Below are 20,688 nucleotides of genomic sequence, written 5' to 3' on the forward strand. Positions count from 1 at the left end.
CTTAAAAAATTTTAATTGAAATAAATTTAGAACAAAAAGAAAGAAAACTTTAATCGAGCCCCAGTTACATGGCCAGAGTTGGCAAGAGATACAGCGTTCCTGCTTAGAAAGAAAGATCTTAGGGACTTCCCTGGTGGTCCAGTGGCTAAGACTCTCTGCTTCCAGGGCTGGGGCCCGGGAATTCAGTCCCACATACTGCAACTAAAGACCTTGTGTGCTGCAACTAAGACCCAGGGCAGCCAAATAAATAAATATTTTTTAAAAGATTTAGGAGATGAGAAGGAGTGTCTACCAGCTCCCGTTCACCTCTGTATCCAACTGGTGTTCAGATTCTGAGTCTTCCTCCTAGGTCTCTTCATCCAGACCCCTCTTCTCCTTTGACTTGTGCACATCCAGCTCCACGTTCTCAGTTCACACACTACCCCCCGCCTTCGCCTGGCACATTGCAGTAACCCCTCAGCTGGTTTCACTGTCTCTAATCCATCCTCTATTCTGGTCCCAGAATGATCTTTCTAAAATACCAAACTAATCCTATGAAGCAAAACCGATAACAGACTGCTCCAAAGAATAAATTCCACCCTACCCCCCATGCATAGCACTGAGGACCCTTCATGTGTGTTAGTACTGAGTCATGTCCGACTCTTGAAGATCCCATGGACTATAGCCGGCCAGGCTCCTCTGTCCATGGGATTCTCCAGGCAAGAATACTGGAGTAGGTTGCCATGACCTCCTCTAAGGGATCTTCATGACCCACAGATCGAACCCAGTGTCCTTTATATAACCTGCATTAGCAGGTGAGTTTTCTTTTTTAATTTATTTGGCTGCAATTTTTGTTGAAGCCTGTGAACTCTTAGTTGCAGCATGTGGGATCTAATTCCCAGACCAGAAATCAAACCCAGGCCCCCTGCATTGGAAGCATGGAGTCTTAGCCCCTGGACCACCAGGAAGTCCCAGTAGGTGAGTTCTTTAACACTTGGCGCCACCTGGGAAACCTGAATAGCTTTTGTCAAATTTTATGAGAATTTTTAGGGAATTCCCTGGTGGTCCAGTGGTTCAGAGTCTGTGCTCCCAATGCAGGGGGCCTGGGTTCCATCTGTGTTCAGGAACCTAGATCCCACATGCTGCAAGAGTTTGCATGCTGCAACTAAAGAACCCACATGGCACAACTAAGACCCAGTGCAGTCAAATAAATAAAAATGTTTAAAAATTTCATATGAGCAATGATAAGAGAAATAACAATTTCTATTAGAAATGATATTCATTTTGTTGTTCAGAACTCCCATTTTATTCCCTCCCTCATTTTTATTTTGGTTTAGTTAGGTTCTAGTTTGGAGTAAAAGTATTTTCAAAAATCTTAGCCTACCGTATGTAAAATAGATAGCCAACAGGAATTTGCTGTCTGGCTCAGGAAACTCAAACAGGGGCTCTGTATCAACCTAGAGGGGTGGGATGGGGAGGGAGATGGGAGGGAGGTTCAAAAGGGAGGTAACATATATATCCCTATGGCTGATTCATGCTGAGATTTGACAGAAAACAACAAAATTCTGTAAAGCAAAATCCTTCACTAAAAAATAAAATTTAAAAAACTATCAGATCACTGTGTTGTAACTTGGAACTAAAATTATACGTCAATTATAATTCAATAAAAATTAAATATAATACAAAAAAAAATCTTGGCCCGTGTATATACCTATATGTATGTGAATGAATGTATCAATACTTAGACACACACGTGGAATTTGCATATGTATACAGCAAACTGTTAGTAGTGTGTGCACATGGACTCAGTCTTGTCTGACTGTTTGCAACTCCATAGACTGTAGCCCTCCAGACTCCTCTGTCCATGGAATTTCCCAGGCAAGAAGATTAGAGTGGGTTGCCATGCCCTCCTCCAGGGAATCTTCCCATCCCAGGGATTAAACCCATGCCTCTTTATGTCTCCCGCATTGGTAGGTAGATTCTTTACTGGTTGAGCCACTAGAAAAGCCCAACTATCAATAGTGGTTTCCCCTAAAATGTTGGACAACATGGAAGAGTGGGAGGGAAGTCTGTTAGAAGAGAGAGTTTTTGTTTTTTACCGTATACAGTGCAATGATATTTAACAATTTAAAAAACAAATAGAAGTAAAAGCAAGCAAAGAACAGTAATGCTGAGAATTGAAAAACACAGGTTCCAGATCAGCTGTACTAAATAATCTGCTTGACTTCAGCAAGTCTCTTATGCCTCTGATCTTTACTGCCTGCCTTTGGAAATTGAGTGGCTTGAATCAGATGACCTCAAAGGTCCCTTCCAGGTCTAACATTCTGACTGTGTGAAAGGGGTTAAAAATAGATGCCCAAGTTTACAGCTGGGCAGACCATGTCCATACGATAACTTCAAAGGCTTTTCTACACTTCTACAACAGGGCATTTGCCAATGATCAGTGTAAATGATCAGTGTAAATTGAGGTCCTCTTTTTTTTATTTTGGCCACACTGCACAGCATATGGGATTTTAGTTTGCTGGCCAGGGATAGAACCCATGCACCCTGCATTGCAAGCGCAGAGTCTTAAACACTGTACCACTAGGGAAGGCCCTGGTTTTTGTTTCAATTTTGCCTTTTTTCTGTTCTGTAGTAAAATGAGACATATGAAACTGCTTCAGTCTAAAATAAAACTCATAGGAGTTTAACTTCACAAGGGGCTTTAAGCAGAGAGATTGAATTCAAATGTAGATGCCAAAATTATAGCATCGTCAGATTACAAGATAATTCAGGCCTTGTGAAAACTTTGAGAGGAGGAATGTTTTATACGTATGTATTTCTTTGCTGTCTAGTGTAGGTTTTTTTTTTCCATCTAGTAGTTTAATTGAAAGTGATCAACATTTCTTTTTTTGAATATGGTTTGCACATGTAGTACAGTACACGTATAGTTAAAAGAGTGTTCTGAGAAAAAGCACCTAGCCAGCATCCATCAGTCATAATTTAGGAGCCCCAAAATGTCTTACTCCTCCATGGTGATGATGTCACATGGTGAAATATGCAACCACAGTGTCAACAGACTGAAATAACAACCATGGAATTTTGACTTAACAGCAGGCTCTGAGTAAACTGTGATGTAAACAAACCAGCAATCTGCAAGGAAAGATGATTCTCTCTAATGTTTTCCACTTGAAGTGATACTGTTTCCGGGCTCTTTTTTTATTTTAATTGAAGTATGGCTGATTTACAATGTTGTGTTAGCTTCAAGTGTACAGCAAAGTGATTCAGTTATGCATATATATCTATTCTTTTTCAGATTCTTTCCCTTATGGGTGATTACACAATACTGAGTAGTGTATGTACTATAAGTAGGTCCTTGTTGGTTATTTATTTTATATACAACAGTTTGTATATGTTAATCCCAAACTCCCAATTTATCCCTCCAACCCTCTTCCAGCTTTTTAAGATCAAAAATCTGATTGCAAATCCTTGGAATGAAAACTTGCTCCCAACCAGAGACTATAAGATTCTGAGTCTGCCTGAGGATTTGACAGTTAAATAATTTGTTCCAAATTATACTTCTTGTCAAGGGTAGAGTCAGAACCAGATCTGAGTTTGTCTACTGTTTCTCTTCTTGCCCCTCACGCCTATCAGTTCCTACCTGACTCTAATCGCCTTTTGGTGAAGAACTGGATTGCTTGGACTCTGTTTAGACTTGGTCATTGGCCTTCTAAAGACCCTACCTCCCACCCTCTTTATTTTATTATCAATGATTGACTTTATTATTTATTTATTAAAATATTTATTTTATTTATTTATTTGACTGCACTGGGTCTTTATTACAGCATGCAGGATCTCTAGATGCGGCGTGTGGAATCTTTTTAGTTGCAGCATGTGGAATCTAGTTGCCTGACCAGAGATGGAACTCTGGCCCCCTACATAGGGAGTTTGGCGTCTCAGCCACTAGACCACCGGGGAAGTCCCCCTGCCACATTCTTGCTGACTCTCCCCACCCCTTCAAGCCAGTGCCCTTTTCTTTCTGATGCCTTCTGTCATCATTGGACACCATGATGGTCCTCCCAACCTGCTTTTGAAAGGAGCTTGTCATCCTGGGACCTAATTTTTTTTTTCCCCCCACTGTCAGGTCAAACCATGGGCAGCAATTCATTGAGAATGTAGGGCTTGAGGTCAGAATAGGGAAGATCAAGGTTGGAGGTCAGAATAGAAAGACCATGGTTCTAGCAGGGTTTCCCAGGTGTTAGTGATAAAGAATCTGCCTGTCAGTCCAGGAGATGCAAGAGACATGGGTGTGATCCCTGGGTCAGGAAGATTCCCCTAGAGTAGGAAATGGCAACCCACTCCAGTATTCCTGCCTGGGAAATCCCACGGAGAGAGAAGCCTGGCGGGCTACAGTCCATGGGGTCTCCAAGAGTCAGACATGACTAAGCACGCTTGCACCGCATGGCTTTCTAGTGAGGAACCAAGTATATTATTCAGCTGAACATACAGTCTGGAACCAATCATTTCTTTTTTAAATCTATAAAGGTAACCCTTTGGGCCTCTTCTTATCCTCTCTAAAACAGAAAAGTTGAACAAAAAGATCTTAAGATTCCTTTTAGCCCTAAAGTTCTATGACATCTGAATCTCTTGTTGTTGTTCAGTCAGCAAGTGTTTTGTTGACAGCCTCCCCTGGAACCTGTGGATCGTATAAGGGAAAGTAGCTGTAATCTACCTGGGAAGTGAAAATGAACAGAATCACCTGGCGGGCAATAGCAAACCCTAGAAAGGCCAGGTGGAGCATGGGCTGCAAGTGGAGGAGGAGTTGGGAAGAGTCAGAATGCTGGTGCCTGAGACTTAGGAGGGGAATTAGATGCTTGATAGGATTTTGTTAGACACAAGAGAAGGGTTCAGGAATTGTGTGAATCCTGATTTTTCTCTCTTTCTGTTATTCTTTACTTTTTCTTGGCTGCACTGAGTCTTCGTTGCTGCACGAGGGCTTTCTCTAGTTGCAGCGAGTGGGGGCTGCTCTCTAGTTGCAGTACGTGGACTCTAGGACGTGCAGGATCAATAGTTGTGGATCACTGGCTTAGTTGCCCCAAGGCATGTGCAATCTTCCCCAACCAGGAATGGAACCTGTATGTCCTGCATTGGCAAGGCAGATTTTTAACCCCTGGACCAGCACGAAAGCCCTGAATCCTGATTTTTCAGTCTTCTGAAAAATTCTATAGTTTTTTTTTTTTTTATAGGTTCTCTTCTATTTTCTTTTTCTTTGCTTGTTGTGACCACTCCATTGGCCTGTGGGACCTTAATTGCCCAACCAGGGATCCAACCCTCGCTTTTTGCAGCAAAAACACAGAGTCTTAAACCACTGGACCCCCAGCGAAATCCCCTCCTCTATTTTCATCTAGAAATTCTGAGATTGTCTGTCACTGATATTTGAGGGTCCTAGTAGCCCATGGGGCAGTTAATTAGGAGGGAGGAGAAAATGGTATTCTTTTTCTTCTTCTCTAAAGTATAAAAAGTGTCTACCTGTGATATATGATAGTCCCTGGTTAGTAGCAAAGATGACATTTTACAGGCCTTGAGGTTGTTGTTGAATCAATTATTTCAGTCTCCATTTTGCCTGCCCTTTGAAAGCAGAATTTGAGTCTAAAAAAAGGAAGGAAAACAGATCTGTTGGAAGCCTGAAACCAGCCTCTCATCCTCCTCCACAAAAGGGAAGAAATAGGCCTGAGCTGGTTTCTAAATAGGAATGTTCTGACAGTGCGAGAGAATTTAGAAAGTGCCAAGAGGAAGGGGAAAACATGGAGCCCAATTTTGAAAGCCGACAGAGAGTGCAGTGTGGGTGTGAGAGAGACATTCACACCTGTTTCCTGCTGTATCTTGCTTCCTGGCTCCAGATCGCCCTCCTCTGCCAAACCTTCTCACTCTAGTTGTCCCTTCCTCACCCATTCAGATAGATACACAAATGACTGAAGCTCAGGAAAACACCTCTCCACTAGTATGTAAATACACTCACATGGTAGCGATACATCCAAAGGATATTCATTTGTCACAAGCATATTCATTCCTTCCAGCAAGCTTGAGTACCTGTAATATGCCATGTACAGCACTCTGCAGTGGAGAAGTCAAGGTGAATAAGACATAATTTCTGTCCTAAATGGTATATAACAACAAACCTATACAGATAAACACTGAGCTGTAAGCCCAGAGGCGCACATAGGCAAACATATAAGTAATGTACACCCACTGATATGTGAACTCATGAAATAAAAAAACAGAACTGCTCACTCATAAATTTCACAAGTTCTAATGCTAGTAATGCTGAAATATTTGGAGGGAGGGTCTCCATTTTCCTATTTTGCCTTTGTCAGTTTTGTCATCACCTTTCAAATTCCAAAAATGATTTCACTTTATAGTTCCATTCTTTTCTTATTTCTTGCCTTTAAAGAATTATTTATTCTTTAAGATGAATTGTTTCACATGGAGAAACTAAGAAAAAAGAAAGTTTGCCCAAGTTATAAATAAAGTTACCCTTTCAGGTACAAAATCTGTCTCTTTATACTCAGTTGATAAAATGGAAAAGACTGTCAGTATTTAGTGATTGATCCTTTAATGATGTCTTTTTAAAAATTTATTTATTTTATTTTTGACTGTGCTGGGTTTTCATTGCTGTGCAAGGGCTTTCTTTAGTTTTGGCAAGCAGGGGCCACTCTGGCTGCGGTGAGCTGGCTTCTCATTATGGTGGCTTCTCCTGCTGGGGGCAGGGGCTCTAGGGCGTGCAGGCTTCAGTACTTGTAGTTCATGTGCTCAGTTGCACCAAGGCATGTGGAATCTTTTGGAACCAGGGATTGAACCCATGTCCCCTGCATTGGCAGGCAGTTCTTAACCACTGGACCACCAGGGAAGTCCTAATGATGTCTTTTTAATGGGTATTTTGAACCATGAAATATGAAATCATTCCATCTTTTTTTTTTTTTTAATTGTAGGTATTTGAAGAAAGAAGAGCTCTGCTTGGAAAATGGGTAACTATTTAAAGTATACTTGATTCTAAGTCAGAAAGAGAAAGACAAACACCATATGAATATTACTTACGTGTGGAATCTGAACTGTGGCACCAATGAACCTACCCTCAAAACAGAAACAGACTCACAGACGTAGAGATCAGACTTGTGGTTGCCAAGCGGGAGGAGAGGAGGGAGCGGGCTGGACCGGGAGTTTGGGGTTGGTAGATGCAAACTATTAAATTTAGAATGGCTAAGCAACAAGGTCCTACCGTATAGCACAGGGAACTATACCTAGTATCCTGGAATAAGCCATAATGAAAAAGAACATTAACAAAGGAATGTATATAAATCTATATATCCAAATCTAAGTTACTTTCACACTTCCTCAAAGGAAACACAGTCTCAATGACCATTGTCCATGATCAAAGTACAGTAAGTCTATTGTGTATGAATGAGTTCTGTTCCAAAAGTGAATTCATAGGTCCAATTTGATCATAAATCCAACAAAGTTAGCCTTGGTACCTAACTAACACACTTGGCTGCATCCCACTGTTTGTAAGCTTGCTTCCAGACATCCTGGGCTTGAAATTAAAAAACTGTTCTACTGTAGCCTACACAGTACTGTAAAGTACACAAAAGCAGAGCCACTTGTGGGGGATGGACACGCAGGACCGTGCACGCCAGACACATGAGCTAATGTCATTGGACATGCGAACACACATTCGCATCTTTGAAAGTTCGAAACTCAAATATTTGTATGAGGGGAATTACTCTATCCATCTCTAGCCAATGTACATTACTCATCAGATTTCTCTACAGTCTCATTGAGAGTCTCTTCCACCCAAGAGAACTGGAAACATGGTCATACAAAAACGTGTACACTAATGTTCATAGTGGCATTATTCATAATTATCAAAAATGTAAACACCCAAATGTCCATTTGGTGAGAAATGGATAAACAAAATGGGATCTACCCAAACAATGGAATAGTATGCAGCCTTAAAATGAAAACAATGGAATAGTATTCAGCCTTAAAATGAAAGGCAGTTCTGTTTCAAGCTATTCACATGAATGGACTTTGAAGACATTGTGCTGCGTGAAATAAACCAGACACAAAAGGACCAATATTGTATGATTCCACTTTCATGAAGTTCTTAGAACATGCAAATTCACAGAGAAAGAAAGTAAAATAGAGGTTATGAAGAAATCGGGATGTTATTTAACAGGTACAGAGTTTCAGCTTGAGTTTTAAAAACAGTTCTGCAGACGGATGGTGGGGATGTTGCACAACAGTGTGAGTGTGCTTCATGTCACTGAACTGTACACTTAAAAATGATTAAAATGATAAATTTTGTAATATATAAATTTTGCCATAAATTTTAAAAAGCAAGGACAAGAAAAAAGAGTGAAGTACTGATATATGCTGCAACATAGATAAACTTTGAACATAGTATGCTGAGTGAAAGAAACCAGACACCAAAGCCACCTAGTGTATGATTTCATTTATGTGAGATATTCAAAATAGACAAATCCATACAGACAGAAGATAGATGAGTGGTTTCTGGGGGCCAGGGAGCAGGGTGGAGTGACTGGCTGTAATGGGTATGGAATTTATTTGGGGGGTAATGAAAAGATTCTGAAATTAGTAGTGATGGCTTTACAGTCTTGTGACTATACTAAAATGCTGGGTGGTGTGGCGGATGAATTGTATGTTAATTTAAAAAACAAATCAGGATCCCTTTTAAAAAATTATACTTGGATCTTTAACTCTAGGTGTATATAGTGAACTTGAAATAGTCCATCTTTAAAGCATACAGTCAAAGCCTTCTTTCCTTTTAAGGGAGCATCTTTGCCCCAGAATATAGCAGTAGACAGAATATCCTACCCTGTGAGATACTGAGATTCATTTTCCCGTATGTCTTAGTCCATTCCAGGTGCTATAACAAAACACTGGTGGGGGAGGGGGCTTATAAACAACAGAAAATTTATTTCTCATGGTTCTAGAGGCTGGAAAGTTCAAGATCAAGGTGCTAGCAGACTGAGTGTCTGGTGGGAACCTGCTTTCTGGCTCACAGACTCTCCATGTGTCTTCACATGACAAAAGGGATAACAGGTCACTCTGTAGTCTCTTTAATAAAGGACACTAAACCATTCATGAGGGCTTCCCTGGTGGCTCAGTGGTAAAGAATCCACCTGCCAATCAGGAAACTCTGGTTCGCTCTCTGGGTCAGGAAGATCCCCTGGAGGAGAATGTGGCAACCCACTCCAGTATTCTTGCCTGGGAAATCCCATCAACAGAGGAGCCTGGTGGGCTACAGTCCATGGGGTCACAAAGAGCCGGACACAACTGAGCGACTGAGCATGCAGGCTCGCAATCCCATATGTGAATGTTCTCCCTCATGACCTAATCCTCTCAAAGGCCCCACCCACCTCCCTGTGTCATTACCATAGGGTTAGGGTTTCAACTCAGGAATTAGGGGTGACATAAACACTCAGTCCATCCCACTAAGACTAAGATGAAGCACTGTATCTTACTGTTCTTGTTTGTCTGATTTAGTCACCGCTTCTTTTCTGTGCTGGTCTACAAGCTTCAGTCTAAAGATAATTACTAACCTAAAGAAGAAAAATAAAGTCATGTCCACAGTGTTTCTGGAAGACTTTACAGATACCCTGGAGAAGGAAATGGCAACCCATTCTGTATTCTTGCCTGGAAAACCCCATGGACAGAGGAGCCTGGCGGGCTACAGTCCGTGGGGTCGCAAAGAGTTGGACACGACTGAGCGACTTCACTTCACTTTTACTTTTACAAGAAAAGGGGCAACATTGATTTCCTTCAGACAGGAAAACTGTCTAACAGGTGGAAGAGACTCTTACCTGGAGAGCCTTTTGTGTCTTTTGAATTTTTAATCATGTGAATGTTTTTAATCATGTGAAGGTAGTACCTATTCAAAATAATAATAAAATTTTATAAAATAAAGTCACTAAAAATGGCAAAATGAAAAATACCCCAAATTTACAATCTAGCTAAGTTTTTCTCATATTGTATTTGTTTTTAAACTAACTTTGTTACCAACAACTTAAAAAAGAGACTTATAAAAAAAGCAAATAGATAAAAAGAGACATATTTAAAATGACTATATTTGCATTTTCATTCTACTTACTATGAGTGGAAATCCCTAAATTAATATAACCAGGGCTAATGTTCAGGCAGAATTCATTGGTATGGCTGACCAGCCTCTGTCTATTTTGATTGGTTGGTAGCATTGCCAGTTGTTAAACATTTTTAATATCACCCTGGATAAAATTCAGGGTCTTCAAACTTTTAAAAAGATCTTGTTAATTCTCTTCTTTTACCATAACTAATAGAAGCATGTATTTGCAAAGGTCACTGATATTTGCAAAGATCACTAACTGTCTCTCTGTTCCAATCAGGGTTCCAAACTGCAGGGTCAGGCATGGCTTTACCATGCCCCTTGTTGTACATTGTTGATGCCATCAGGCATTTAATAAATATTTTCTAAGTGAATAAATGATGGTTTTTCTCTTTTGCCCAACAACAAACTTATTCCATGAATTCAACATTCAGAAAACTAAGATCATGGCATCCAGTCCCATCATCATGGGAAATAGATGGGGAAACAGTGGAAACAGTGGCTGACTTTATTTTTCTGGGCTCCGAAATCACTGCAGATGGTGACTGCAGCCATGGAATTAAAAGACGCTTACCCCTTGGAAGGAAAGTTATGACCAACCTAGACAGTATATTAAAAAGCAGAGACATTACTTTGTCAACAAAGGTCTGTCTAGTCAAGGCTATGGTTTTTCCAGTAGTCATTTATGGATGTGAGAGTTGGACTGTGAAGAAAGCTGAGTGCAGAAGAATTGATGCTTTTGAACTATGGTGTTGGAGAAGACTTTTTTTTTTTTTTTTAGTCCTACCACTTTATTGCTACCAACCCATCTCCCTCACCCTTGTGCACACATGCTCAGTCATGTAATCCCATGGACTTCAGCCCTCCAGGCTCCTCTGTCCATGGACTTTTCCAGGCAAGAATATTGGAGTGGGCTGCCATTTCCTTCTCCATGGAGAAGACGCTTGAGAGTCCCTTGGACTGCAAGGAGATCCAGTCAGTCCATCCTAAAGGAGATCGGTCCTGGGTGTTCATTGGTAAGACTGATCTCGAAGCTGAAACTCCAATACTTTGGCCACCTGATGTGAAGAGCTGACTCATTGGAAAAGACCCTGATGCTGGGAAAGATTGAGGGCAGGAGGAGAAGGGGATGACAGAGGATGAGATGGTTAGATGGCATCACCGACTCGATGGACATGGGTTTGGGTGGACTCTGGGAGTTGGTGATGGACAGGGAGGCCTGGCGTGCTGCAGTTCATGGAGTTGCAAAGAGTCGGACACAACTGAACAACTGAACTGAACTGAACTAGATCATATGGTAATCTTTATACCTCCATGAAAGCCACATGAATTAAGTTTGAAGAGGATATTGCCAGTTTATTTTTATTCAGTTTTCTCTCTCCATTTTAGGTTTTAGGCTTTTTTTGTCTATGTGTTTTATGAACAACATAACAGATTAATAGCATAAAGAATGCATTTTCAATAAGAAGAGAAGTAAGGATACAGGTTTTTTTCATTTTTCCTTTATTTGTGGCTGTGCTGGGTCTTCCTCTCTGCACAGACTTTTCTCTAGTTGTGGTGTGCAAGCTTCTAATTGCCATGGCATCTCTTGTTGTAGAGCATGGGCTCTAGAGCCTTCTCATTTAAGTTGTGGCATGTGGGATCAACACAGGCTCAGTAGCTGTGGCATACAGGCTTAATTGCTCCGCTGCATGTAGGATCTTCCTGGATCAGGGATCAAACCCATGTCACCTGCATTGGCCAGTAGATTCTTTACCACTGAGCCACCAGGGAAGCCCAAGGATACTGATTTTTAAACTTAGCATTACTTGGGGTTTTCATTGTAGGAGTCAAGTATTGGCTTTAAAGCTCAATCTCATGTTAGAAGTAAAGTCACTTTTTAAAACAATCTGGATAGTAAGGGGCAAGATGTAATGTGAAACCTATTCAATAATAGACAATCCAAAAAGTATTTTATATTTAGCCATGTGTGTGTGCTCAGTCTTGTCTCTTTTGCGACCCCATGAACTGTAGCCCGCGAGGTTCCTCTGTCCATGGGATTTTCCAAGCAAGAATATTGGAGTGGGTTGCCATTTCCTTCCCCAGGGGATCTTCCCAACCCAGAGATCAAACCCAGGTCTCCTGCATTGCAGACAGATTGTTTACCAACTGAGCCACCAGGGAAACCCAAGATAATATAACCAGTAAGCAAAAGGTAACAAGCCTCTTCCTTTATCTTGACCTCACTGCCTGAGAACTTGCCTTTCCTTGCCATTTGGTGTGAGATGAGTGGCACTGATGCCCTGGCAATTGTCCTCACATCTTGAAAGTGCAGCAAGAATCCTTGTAACAACTACTCTGAAAATGGGATTTTCACAATCCTATTGTCAAGAAAGCCCTATACAAAGGCATTAAAAGTAACTATAAAATATAATTATGATATGATATAAGATCGTATTGTTGCTGTTTAGTCACTCAGTCGTGTCTGAGTCTTTTGTGAACCCGTGGACTGTAGCCCACCAGGCTCCTCTGTCCATGTGATTTCCCAGGCAAGAATACTGGAGCCAGTTGCCATTTCCTTCTTCAAGGGATCTTCCTCAACCAGGGATTGATCCCCTGTCTTCTGCTTGGCAGGCGTATTCTTTTCCACTGAGTCACCAGTGATGGCCATATAAGATAGTATAGCATAAAATAATATAGCACAATGCCATATATTAATTATATATGATATTAATATTAAAAAGGAACTAACTGTAAAATGAAGTATCATAAATGGTACCAGGGTAAGAAAATGGTCCTAGCTGCTCCCCTGTCTCACACATTAGATCCTTGGCCATGATATTATGGCTCTTTTTTCTTGAAGAGCTGAAGCAAGAGATGTGGGACAGATATATATACTACTATATATGAAATAGATTAAAAAAAAAAACAGGAACCTACTGTATAGCACAAGGAACTATATTCAATACCTTATAATATCCTACAGTGGAAAAGAATCTAAAACAGAATATGTGTGTGTGTGTGTGTGTATACGTATCTATATATCTGAATCACTATGCTATATACCTGAAATATTGTAAAATAACAATGCTTCAATTTAGAAATTTTTTTAAAAAAGAGAAAGATACTGGGTGATTACCAAATTCATATACAGTTAATTCTTCAATGGATTATCTACTTTTTGGATTATTCCCAGCACCTTTTAAATTCCAAGGGGATTTTCCCCAGCTGTTACGCATTCTTCTCAGTCATCTACCCACCTTCAACTGGTAGAAGTTCAAGGAATGCAAATTCATTTTCTATTAGCCTAAATAAACACAATTAGAGAGGAGAAACCCCCGAGGCAAAGAACACCTATCAAAGCCAAATATAAATTATCTTTGACTGTTATAATCAGGGAAATAAATGAGAAACCAATGTAATTATCTTTTTAATCTCTAGAGGGAAAGGTTTGAATGTTTTCTTTTATAGATTTCTTCAGCACTTTATAATCCTAATGTTCTTTTATATTCATTCTAAATCACTGTTCTTCAATCTGAGCCTGTTCTCTTCTTGTGGGCATCCGTGAAAATAATTGAGCTGACCTCAATCCTTCCAAGTGTGCTTCCTGTCCTTGTTAATGTACAAACATGGTAACTTTATGCTTTGCAATTTAATTATTTGCATATCTAATAATTTACCCATCATGCTTATTATTTTTAACATCACTATGATATTTTATAACAGGGGTCCCCAACCTCGGGGCCACAGACCCGTTGGTACCTCCCATCAGATCAGCAGTGGCATTACATTAGAAATAAAGTGCACAATAAATGTAATGCTATGGTTTTTTCAGTTGTCATGTATGGATGTGAGAGTTGAACCATAAAGAAGGCTGAGCAATGAAGAATTGATGCTTTTGAACTGTGGTGTTGGAGAAGACTCTTGAGAGTCCCTTGGACTGCAAGGAGATCAAACCAGTCAATCCTAAAGGAAGTTAGTCCTGAATATTCATTGGAAGGATTGATGCTGAAGCTGAAACTCCATACTTTGGCCACCCGATGTGAAGAGCCGATTCATTAGAAAAGACTCTGATGCTGGGAAAGATTGAAGGCAGGAGGAGAAGGGGACAACAGAGGACCAGATGGTAGGAAAACATCACTGACTCAATGGACATAAGTTTGAGCTAGCTCCAGGAGATGGCTAAGGACAGGGAAGTCTGGCATGCTGCAGCCCATGGAGTTGCAAAGAGTCGGCCTGACTGAGCGACTGAACTAAAACAAAATGTAATGTGCTTGAATCACCCTGAAGCCATCCCTCCCTGCCTGTTCCCCCAGTCTGTGGAAAAATTCTCTTCCTTGAAACTGGTCCCTGGTGCCAAAAAGGTTGGGGACCACTGTTTATAATATTGGCTACCATGACTACAGTTAGTCATACACTCTATTAGGAATTTTATACATATTTTCATTTATTTAATCTTCCCAGTAACTCTAAATTTAGATATAATTATTCTCAATGTATAAATGAAGAAATTAAGAGGTTCTGAATGGCCTCATTCCCAAAGCCCCCATGCATCCTTAATGCCATATTTTCTCTTATCATGTTGCTGAGCTGATTCACTATTGTGAGGCATTTGGGGTTATTTCTGATTTACTGTAGTGCTAATTATATCCCATAAAATTTTTTTCGTAACCCTAATCATCCTGGGTCCCCATGTAGCTCAGTTTCTACAGAGTAGCATGTAGCACTGCCCAAAGTAATTTTAAAGATGAATACCAATTTTCATGTTGTCTCTCAAGGAAAAATCACAGGGGATCCAATTCAGAACTCATAACACTACTTACCAGATCCCCTTTCTTCATTCCCCAGTTCTCTCACACTGTGTAACTGCAGGAAAGGCAGTTCCAGTCTGAACCGCCACAAGCTCCCTCCAAGCCAAAACCCTGCAGCTCTCCGGTCTCCATATGCCCCGCACTGGCTCTTTGTTTTATAGATCACCGCAGCCTCGTGGGCTGGTCCTTCCCCTGGCCCTCGCCACTCTGGTCTGACTTATCTATTCATTCTAATAATCCATCCCCAAAGGAGAGAAGTCTCATTTTATGATAGTTGGAAATAGGGACTGTGCAGAAACAGACCAAGAAGAAATCTGGGAACATTCATACATGAATACATTTTATTCATTTTTTTGTAAGTTAAGGTTTCTGATGGGTTTTTTTTTTTTTTCATTTTAGAGTCCCCCCTCCCCCTTGAATGATAGCGTCCAAAGTGAGATTCATGAGCACTGAATAGATCCGGTAACAGTGAATAGTTTTTGTTTCATTTAATGTTCTTTGTTTTGGCTGCACTGGGTCTTTGTTGCAGCACACAGGCTTTCTCTAGTTGTGGCATGTGGGATCTTAGTTCCCCGAGCAGGTATCAAACCCTAGTCCCTTGCATTGGAAGGCAGATTCTTTTTATTTCTTTGTTTATGGCTGAGCTGGGTTGTGGGCTGAGTCTTTATTGCTGTGTGGGGATTTGTCTACTTGTCGTGAGCATGGGACCACCCCTCTCTACTTGCAGTACGCGGTCTTCCTACTGCAGTGGCCTGTTGCAGGGTGCTTGGGCTTCAGTCGCCATGGCGTGTGGGCTCAGCAGTTGTGGCTCTCAGGCTTACTCGCCCCGCAGCATGTGGAATCATCCCAGACCAGGGATGGAACCCATGTCCCCTGCACTGGCGGATCCTTAACCACTGGACTACCAAGGAAGTCCCACAGTGAATGGTTTTAATCAAGAAGTACTCCAACTAATTAAAAAAAATAGATCCTATGATTATAAAGAAGTTGACTTGTCATAAGCCCTGTCAAAATACATTTTTACTTTATATGCCTTTTTAGGTGGTCAATGTATTTTCTGATTACAACTGAACTATTATAAAATTCTGATTACTTTATAATAAGTAGCAAATATCTATCAGTGAAATGCAATAGCATATAAAATACAAGTAGCCCCAAACTTCCCTGTTTTCTCTTCTCTGATGGACTAAAGAAGAAAAACAGGTTTAGACTCTGATAACAGCTCCTTAAGCTGGTAACTGTTCCCATAAGAACCTTTCTTTTGATTTTGGCCAGCTCTCACGTTCTCATCTTTGGTCAGTCACTCATCTTGGGACTGGTTTGGGGTCATCACTGGGGAAAATTGTGAAGTAACCCAAGCGTTTGTTTGGCATGCCCCAGATTGCTTTGGCATGTACTTCCTGTTTCTGGCACTCTTTTTTTTTTTCCAGGTCCTCCTATCAACTTTTCCTTTCCAATCATATCAATCATTTACATATTAGTAGTACTTTAACTGGAGCCTCCCAGGTGGTGCTAGTGGTAAGGAATCCACCTGCCAATGTGGGAGACCCAAAAGACACAGGTTCAATCCCTGGGTCAGGAAGATCCCTTGAAATAGGAAATGGCACCCCATCCTAGTATTCTTGCCTGAAAAATTCCATGGACAGAGGAGCCTAGTGGGCTCAGCAAAGAGTCAGACAAGAGTGAGTGGCTGAGAACACACACACACACACACACACACACACACACACACACACACACACACACAGAACTTTAACCCTATATACTCCCCCTTCTCAGAGATATTTGCTTGTATTGCCTTATCTGTAATTGTGAACGCAAAGGTTTGTTTCTGGTCCTGGAGTTTTAATCACTAATGAGCTGATATAGAAACTGTGGGGGGAGACTGACTGCCCAGGTGTCTTCTCTTCAGGTTGTACGGACAGTCCCTGGCTTAAGATGCTTTGGATTAGCAACTTTTTGGCTTTACAGTGATGCAAAAGTGATAGACATTCAGTGGAAACCATACTTAAAACTTTGTATTTGGGTTTTTTTTGAGGGGTGGCTAGCCATGTGCAGTAGGATCCTCTTTTATGGTGCCGGGCAGCCAGTGAGCCACAGCTCCCGTCAGCCGCTCGGTCACAAGAGCACGGGCCAGATACACTTAAAACCATCAGTACCCAGACGGCCATTCTGGTTTTCACATTCAGTGTGCTTGTGTACATGCTAGGCTGCGTTGTCGCGTCCGACTCTGTGCAACCCCATGACTGCAGCCCACCAGGCTCCTCTGTCCATGGAAATCTCCAGGCAAGATACTGGAGTGGGTTGCCATTCCCTTCTCCAGGTGTAGTAGTCAATAAATTACATGAAGTAGTCAACACTTTATTATAAAATAGGCTTTGTGGTAGATGATTTTGCCCAACTGTAGGTTCATTTGAGGGCTTCCCTGGTGGCTCAGTGATAAAGAATGCCCCTGTCAATGCAGGAGACTCAGGTTTGTTCCATGGAATCTTCCTGACCCAGCAGGGCACGGCAACCCACTCCAGTATTCTTGCCTGGAGAATTCCATGGACAGAGGAGCCTGGTGGGCAACAGTCCATAGGGTCGCAAAACAGTTGGACATGACTGAGCGACTAAACAGCAACAAGCATCAAGGTTCATATACATGTTCTGAGCACATTAAGGTAGACTGGGCTAAGCTAGGATGTCTGGTAGGTTAAGTGTATTACATGCATTTTTAATTTATGATATTTTCAACTTATGATGGATTAATTGAGATATAGCCCCATCAGAAGTTAAAGAAGATCTGTATTTTACAAGTCTATATATATTCTCAGTTTATGAATATGACCAGCTCCCAAATTTTTCTGTAACTCCAAGTTTTGAGGTCAAGTGCACGTCTATGTCCACACCGGCCTTGCTTGGGCTCACGCTCACAAATGTGAGAAAGAAGAGGTAGGTGGCAAAACGTGGGGTGTACTCGCTACGGAAAGAAATGCATGCAATTCGTTAGGAATAAGTTACTAAACTCACTTTCTGTGCAGTTCTTTATCTCTTTCATAATGTGTCTCTGGTGTCAGACTAAATCTGGAGCTTTTTTTTTTTTGCTTTGCTTTTTTTTTTCCCAGTTTGACAAATGGACGGATACTCAGAGGAGAAGAATCCTGACAGGCTTGTTAGAACGCTGCTCCCTGTCACAGCAAAAGTTCTGCTGTCGAAAGCTTCAGGAGAAAATTCCAGCAGAAGCTCTGGATTTTACTACCAAGCTCCCAAGGGTGTTATCTTTATATATCTTTTCCTTCCTGGACCCCCGAAGCCTTTGTCGTTGTGCACAGGTACAAAGAAGCAGTGTTCGGTGTTTTGTAAAGACAGCCTAGAAAATACTGAAACTTGAGGAAAAAAAAGAACGCACGTATACAAAACCAAGAATTGACAAGATGTTCAGTATGTTTAGTTTGTACAATTTGAATTAGCCCCCATCTCTTTTGTGTCTGGCTGTGCATTTAGTGCTCAAAGGGGAGAAAAAGTAAGCCATCACTAAGTGTCCATAAAATAGTATTAGCCAGTTGGGGAAATATATACACGTGTACATAATGGATTCATCAGCAGAATAGTCTTATATGGCACAGCAGAGGACCATAGTAAAACCTTAAAGTGTATAGTGCAGGCCATTCATAAATAGAAAAGCGCAAAATAAGGTGCTAACATGATAAATACAAAAGCATGTGAGACTGAAGAAGTTTAGAGTGGACAAATGTACTCACAGGTTGGAAAAGCATCTGACCATTATTTTCTTACAAGTAATTCCATGGTGTATTCAAGTATATTTTTTAAGATATAAAATTGATAGTCATTTTGTTGATTTCTTTGCATAGTCTAGAAAGACCAGAAATTACCTGTTACTGTGCATTCACATGCTAACTTTAGTTTTTAAAATTAAGAAAATGAAAAAAAAATTAAGAAAATGAATGCAGTAAGATAGATGACTTATTTAATAATTGGTGTTAGGACAATTGGGCAGTATCTGGAAAAAAATTCTAGAAGGATAAAAGATTGATATGAAATTATAGGAAACCATTTCCTACTCAAAGGAGGGAATTCCCTGGTGGTCCAGTGGTTAAGTTTCTGCTCTTTCACTGCTGAGGGCAGAAGTTCAATACCTGTTTGGGGAACTAAGATCCTGTAAGCCACCAGGCATGACTAAAGGGGGAAAAAAAATGTAATTAAAGGAAATCTAGGGAAGGAAGACTTTGTGAGTAATTTATAATATTCAGAGCCTCAAAAGAAAATGTATAACTTAAAATCTTGCTTTATTTATTTTATATATATTGTATTTATATTATATATGCTTTATAAATAAAGAAAGCAAGATTTTAAGTTGTGACTATAAAAATTAAAATTTTCTCCATAGAGAAGAAAACTGTAAATAAATACAAGCAGTAAACAGGAGGGAATTCCCTGGTAGTGGTTAGGATTCAGTGCTTTTACTGATGAGGGCTCAGATTCCACCCCTGGTTGGGAGACTAAAAACCTAGAAGCTGCTGCAGCGTGGCCAAAAAAAAAAATTAAAATAAACAGGAAAAAACATTGCCAGCAAAGGAGTAATTTTCTTATTTTTTAAAGAACGGCTATAAATCTACGTTAAGAAGAAAAAAAAAAACCAAAGCCTAGCAGAAAAATGAATAAAGGAAGTGAACAAATAGTTCACAGAAAGAAAAGCAGATGTTTCTAAAATAGATAAAATGCTTAGCCTCATTTTCATGTCATCATTTGTGACTCAGATGGATTGAGTTTCTTTTTTTCTTTTTTTAGTTTCTTTTTTAATGATACTATTTTATATTGTTGGGGGTGTGGGGAAACAGGCACCTTCATATGTTGTTGATAGATAAAGTGATGCAAACACCAAGGAGAGCAATTTGGTAGTATTCAGTTTTTAAATAAAGATTCCTGGACATTCCCTGGCGATCCAGTGGTTAGGACTCTGTGCTTTCACTAACAAGGGTGTGGCTTTGATCCCTGGTCAGGGACCTGAAATCCTGCATGCCATGAGACATGGCTAAAAACTTAAAAAAATTTTTAATTAAAAAAAAAATAAGATTACTTTTGGCCAGTAGTTCCACTTCTTGGAATTTGTCAGATGGGTATACTTCAACACAGGCAAAATTTATGTCTATAAAAGAATATTGCATCATTGTTTGTAGTAGCAAAAGGTTGGAAATAATGGAAATGTCTGCTAATAGCAGACTGGTTGCAACTATCTCCGCAATATATCATCAAGAAAAAAAGGTGTAAAATTATCCTACCATTTTGGAAAGAATAAAAGAATGTATCCATATTCGTTAACCTTCTGGAATGGCACACAAGAAGCCAGTAACAATGGTTACATTCAGGGAGGGCAGTGAGTAGCCAGATGACAAGGATGAGAGAGACTCTTTTTTTTTACTTTTTTTACAGTGCGCCCCTTGGTATCTTTGAATTTAGTGTTGATGTACACATGTTACTTATTCTAAAAATGAAACCATTTGTTTTTTTAAAAAAGCACAGTGTTTTAAATGCCCAGTAATAGAGTATCATTCAGGCATATAATGAATTATTAGGCAGTCATTAGAAAACATGTTTTGGAAGAACAGAGATGCTTATTATATGTAAAATGAAAAAAGCATGATTTTAAATTGCAATGCAGTTTCCCAATTTTGCTTTCATATATACCTGAAAAACAGAAAGGAAAATAACTCTACCAGCTTGTTGATAATGTTTGGTCAACTCTGATTGACAGGGTTCTGAGTATTGTTTTTCTTCAAG

The 20,688-nt window shown here is 40.2% G+C and overlaps 1 protein-coding gene across 3 annotated transcripts in view; it reads left to right on the top strand.

The window, feature by feature from the left end:
* Window positions 1-20,688, top strand: part of FBXO16 (F-box protein 16) — a 78,179-nt gene that overhangs the window by 9,782 nt on the left and 47,709 nt on the right. For all 3 annotated transcript variants that reach the window (XM_043891411.1, XM_043891410.1, XM_043891409.1), the window contains 2 exons: window positions 6,948-6,983; window positions 18,015-18,221. In XM_043891411.1, the coding sequence (XP_043747346.1) occupies window positions 6,948-6,983; window positions 18,015-18,221 (243 nt within the window). The remainder of the gene's footprint in view (window positions 1-6,947; window positions 6,984-18,014; window positions 18,222-20,688) is intronic.

Source organism: Cervus elaphus, chromosome 29 (genome assembly GCF_910594005.1).
Source record: "Cervus elaphus chromosome 29, mCerEla1.1, whole genome shotgun sequence".
NCBI classification, from domain to species: Eukaryota; Metazoa; Chordata; class Mammalia; order Artiodactyla; family Cervidae; genus Cervus; species Cervus elaphus.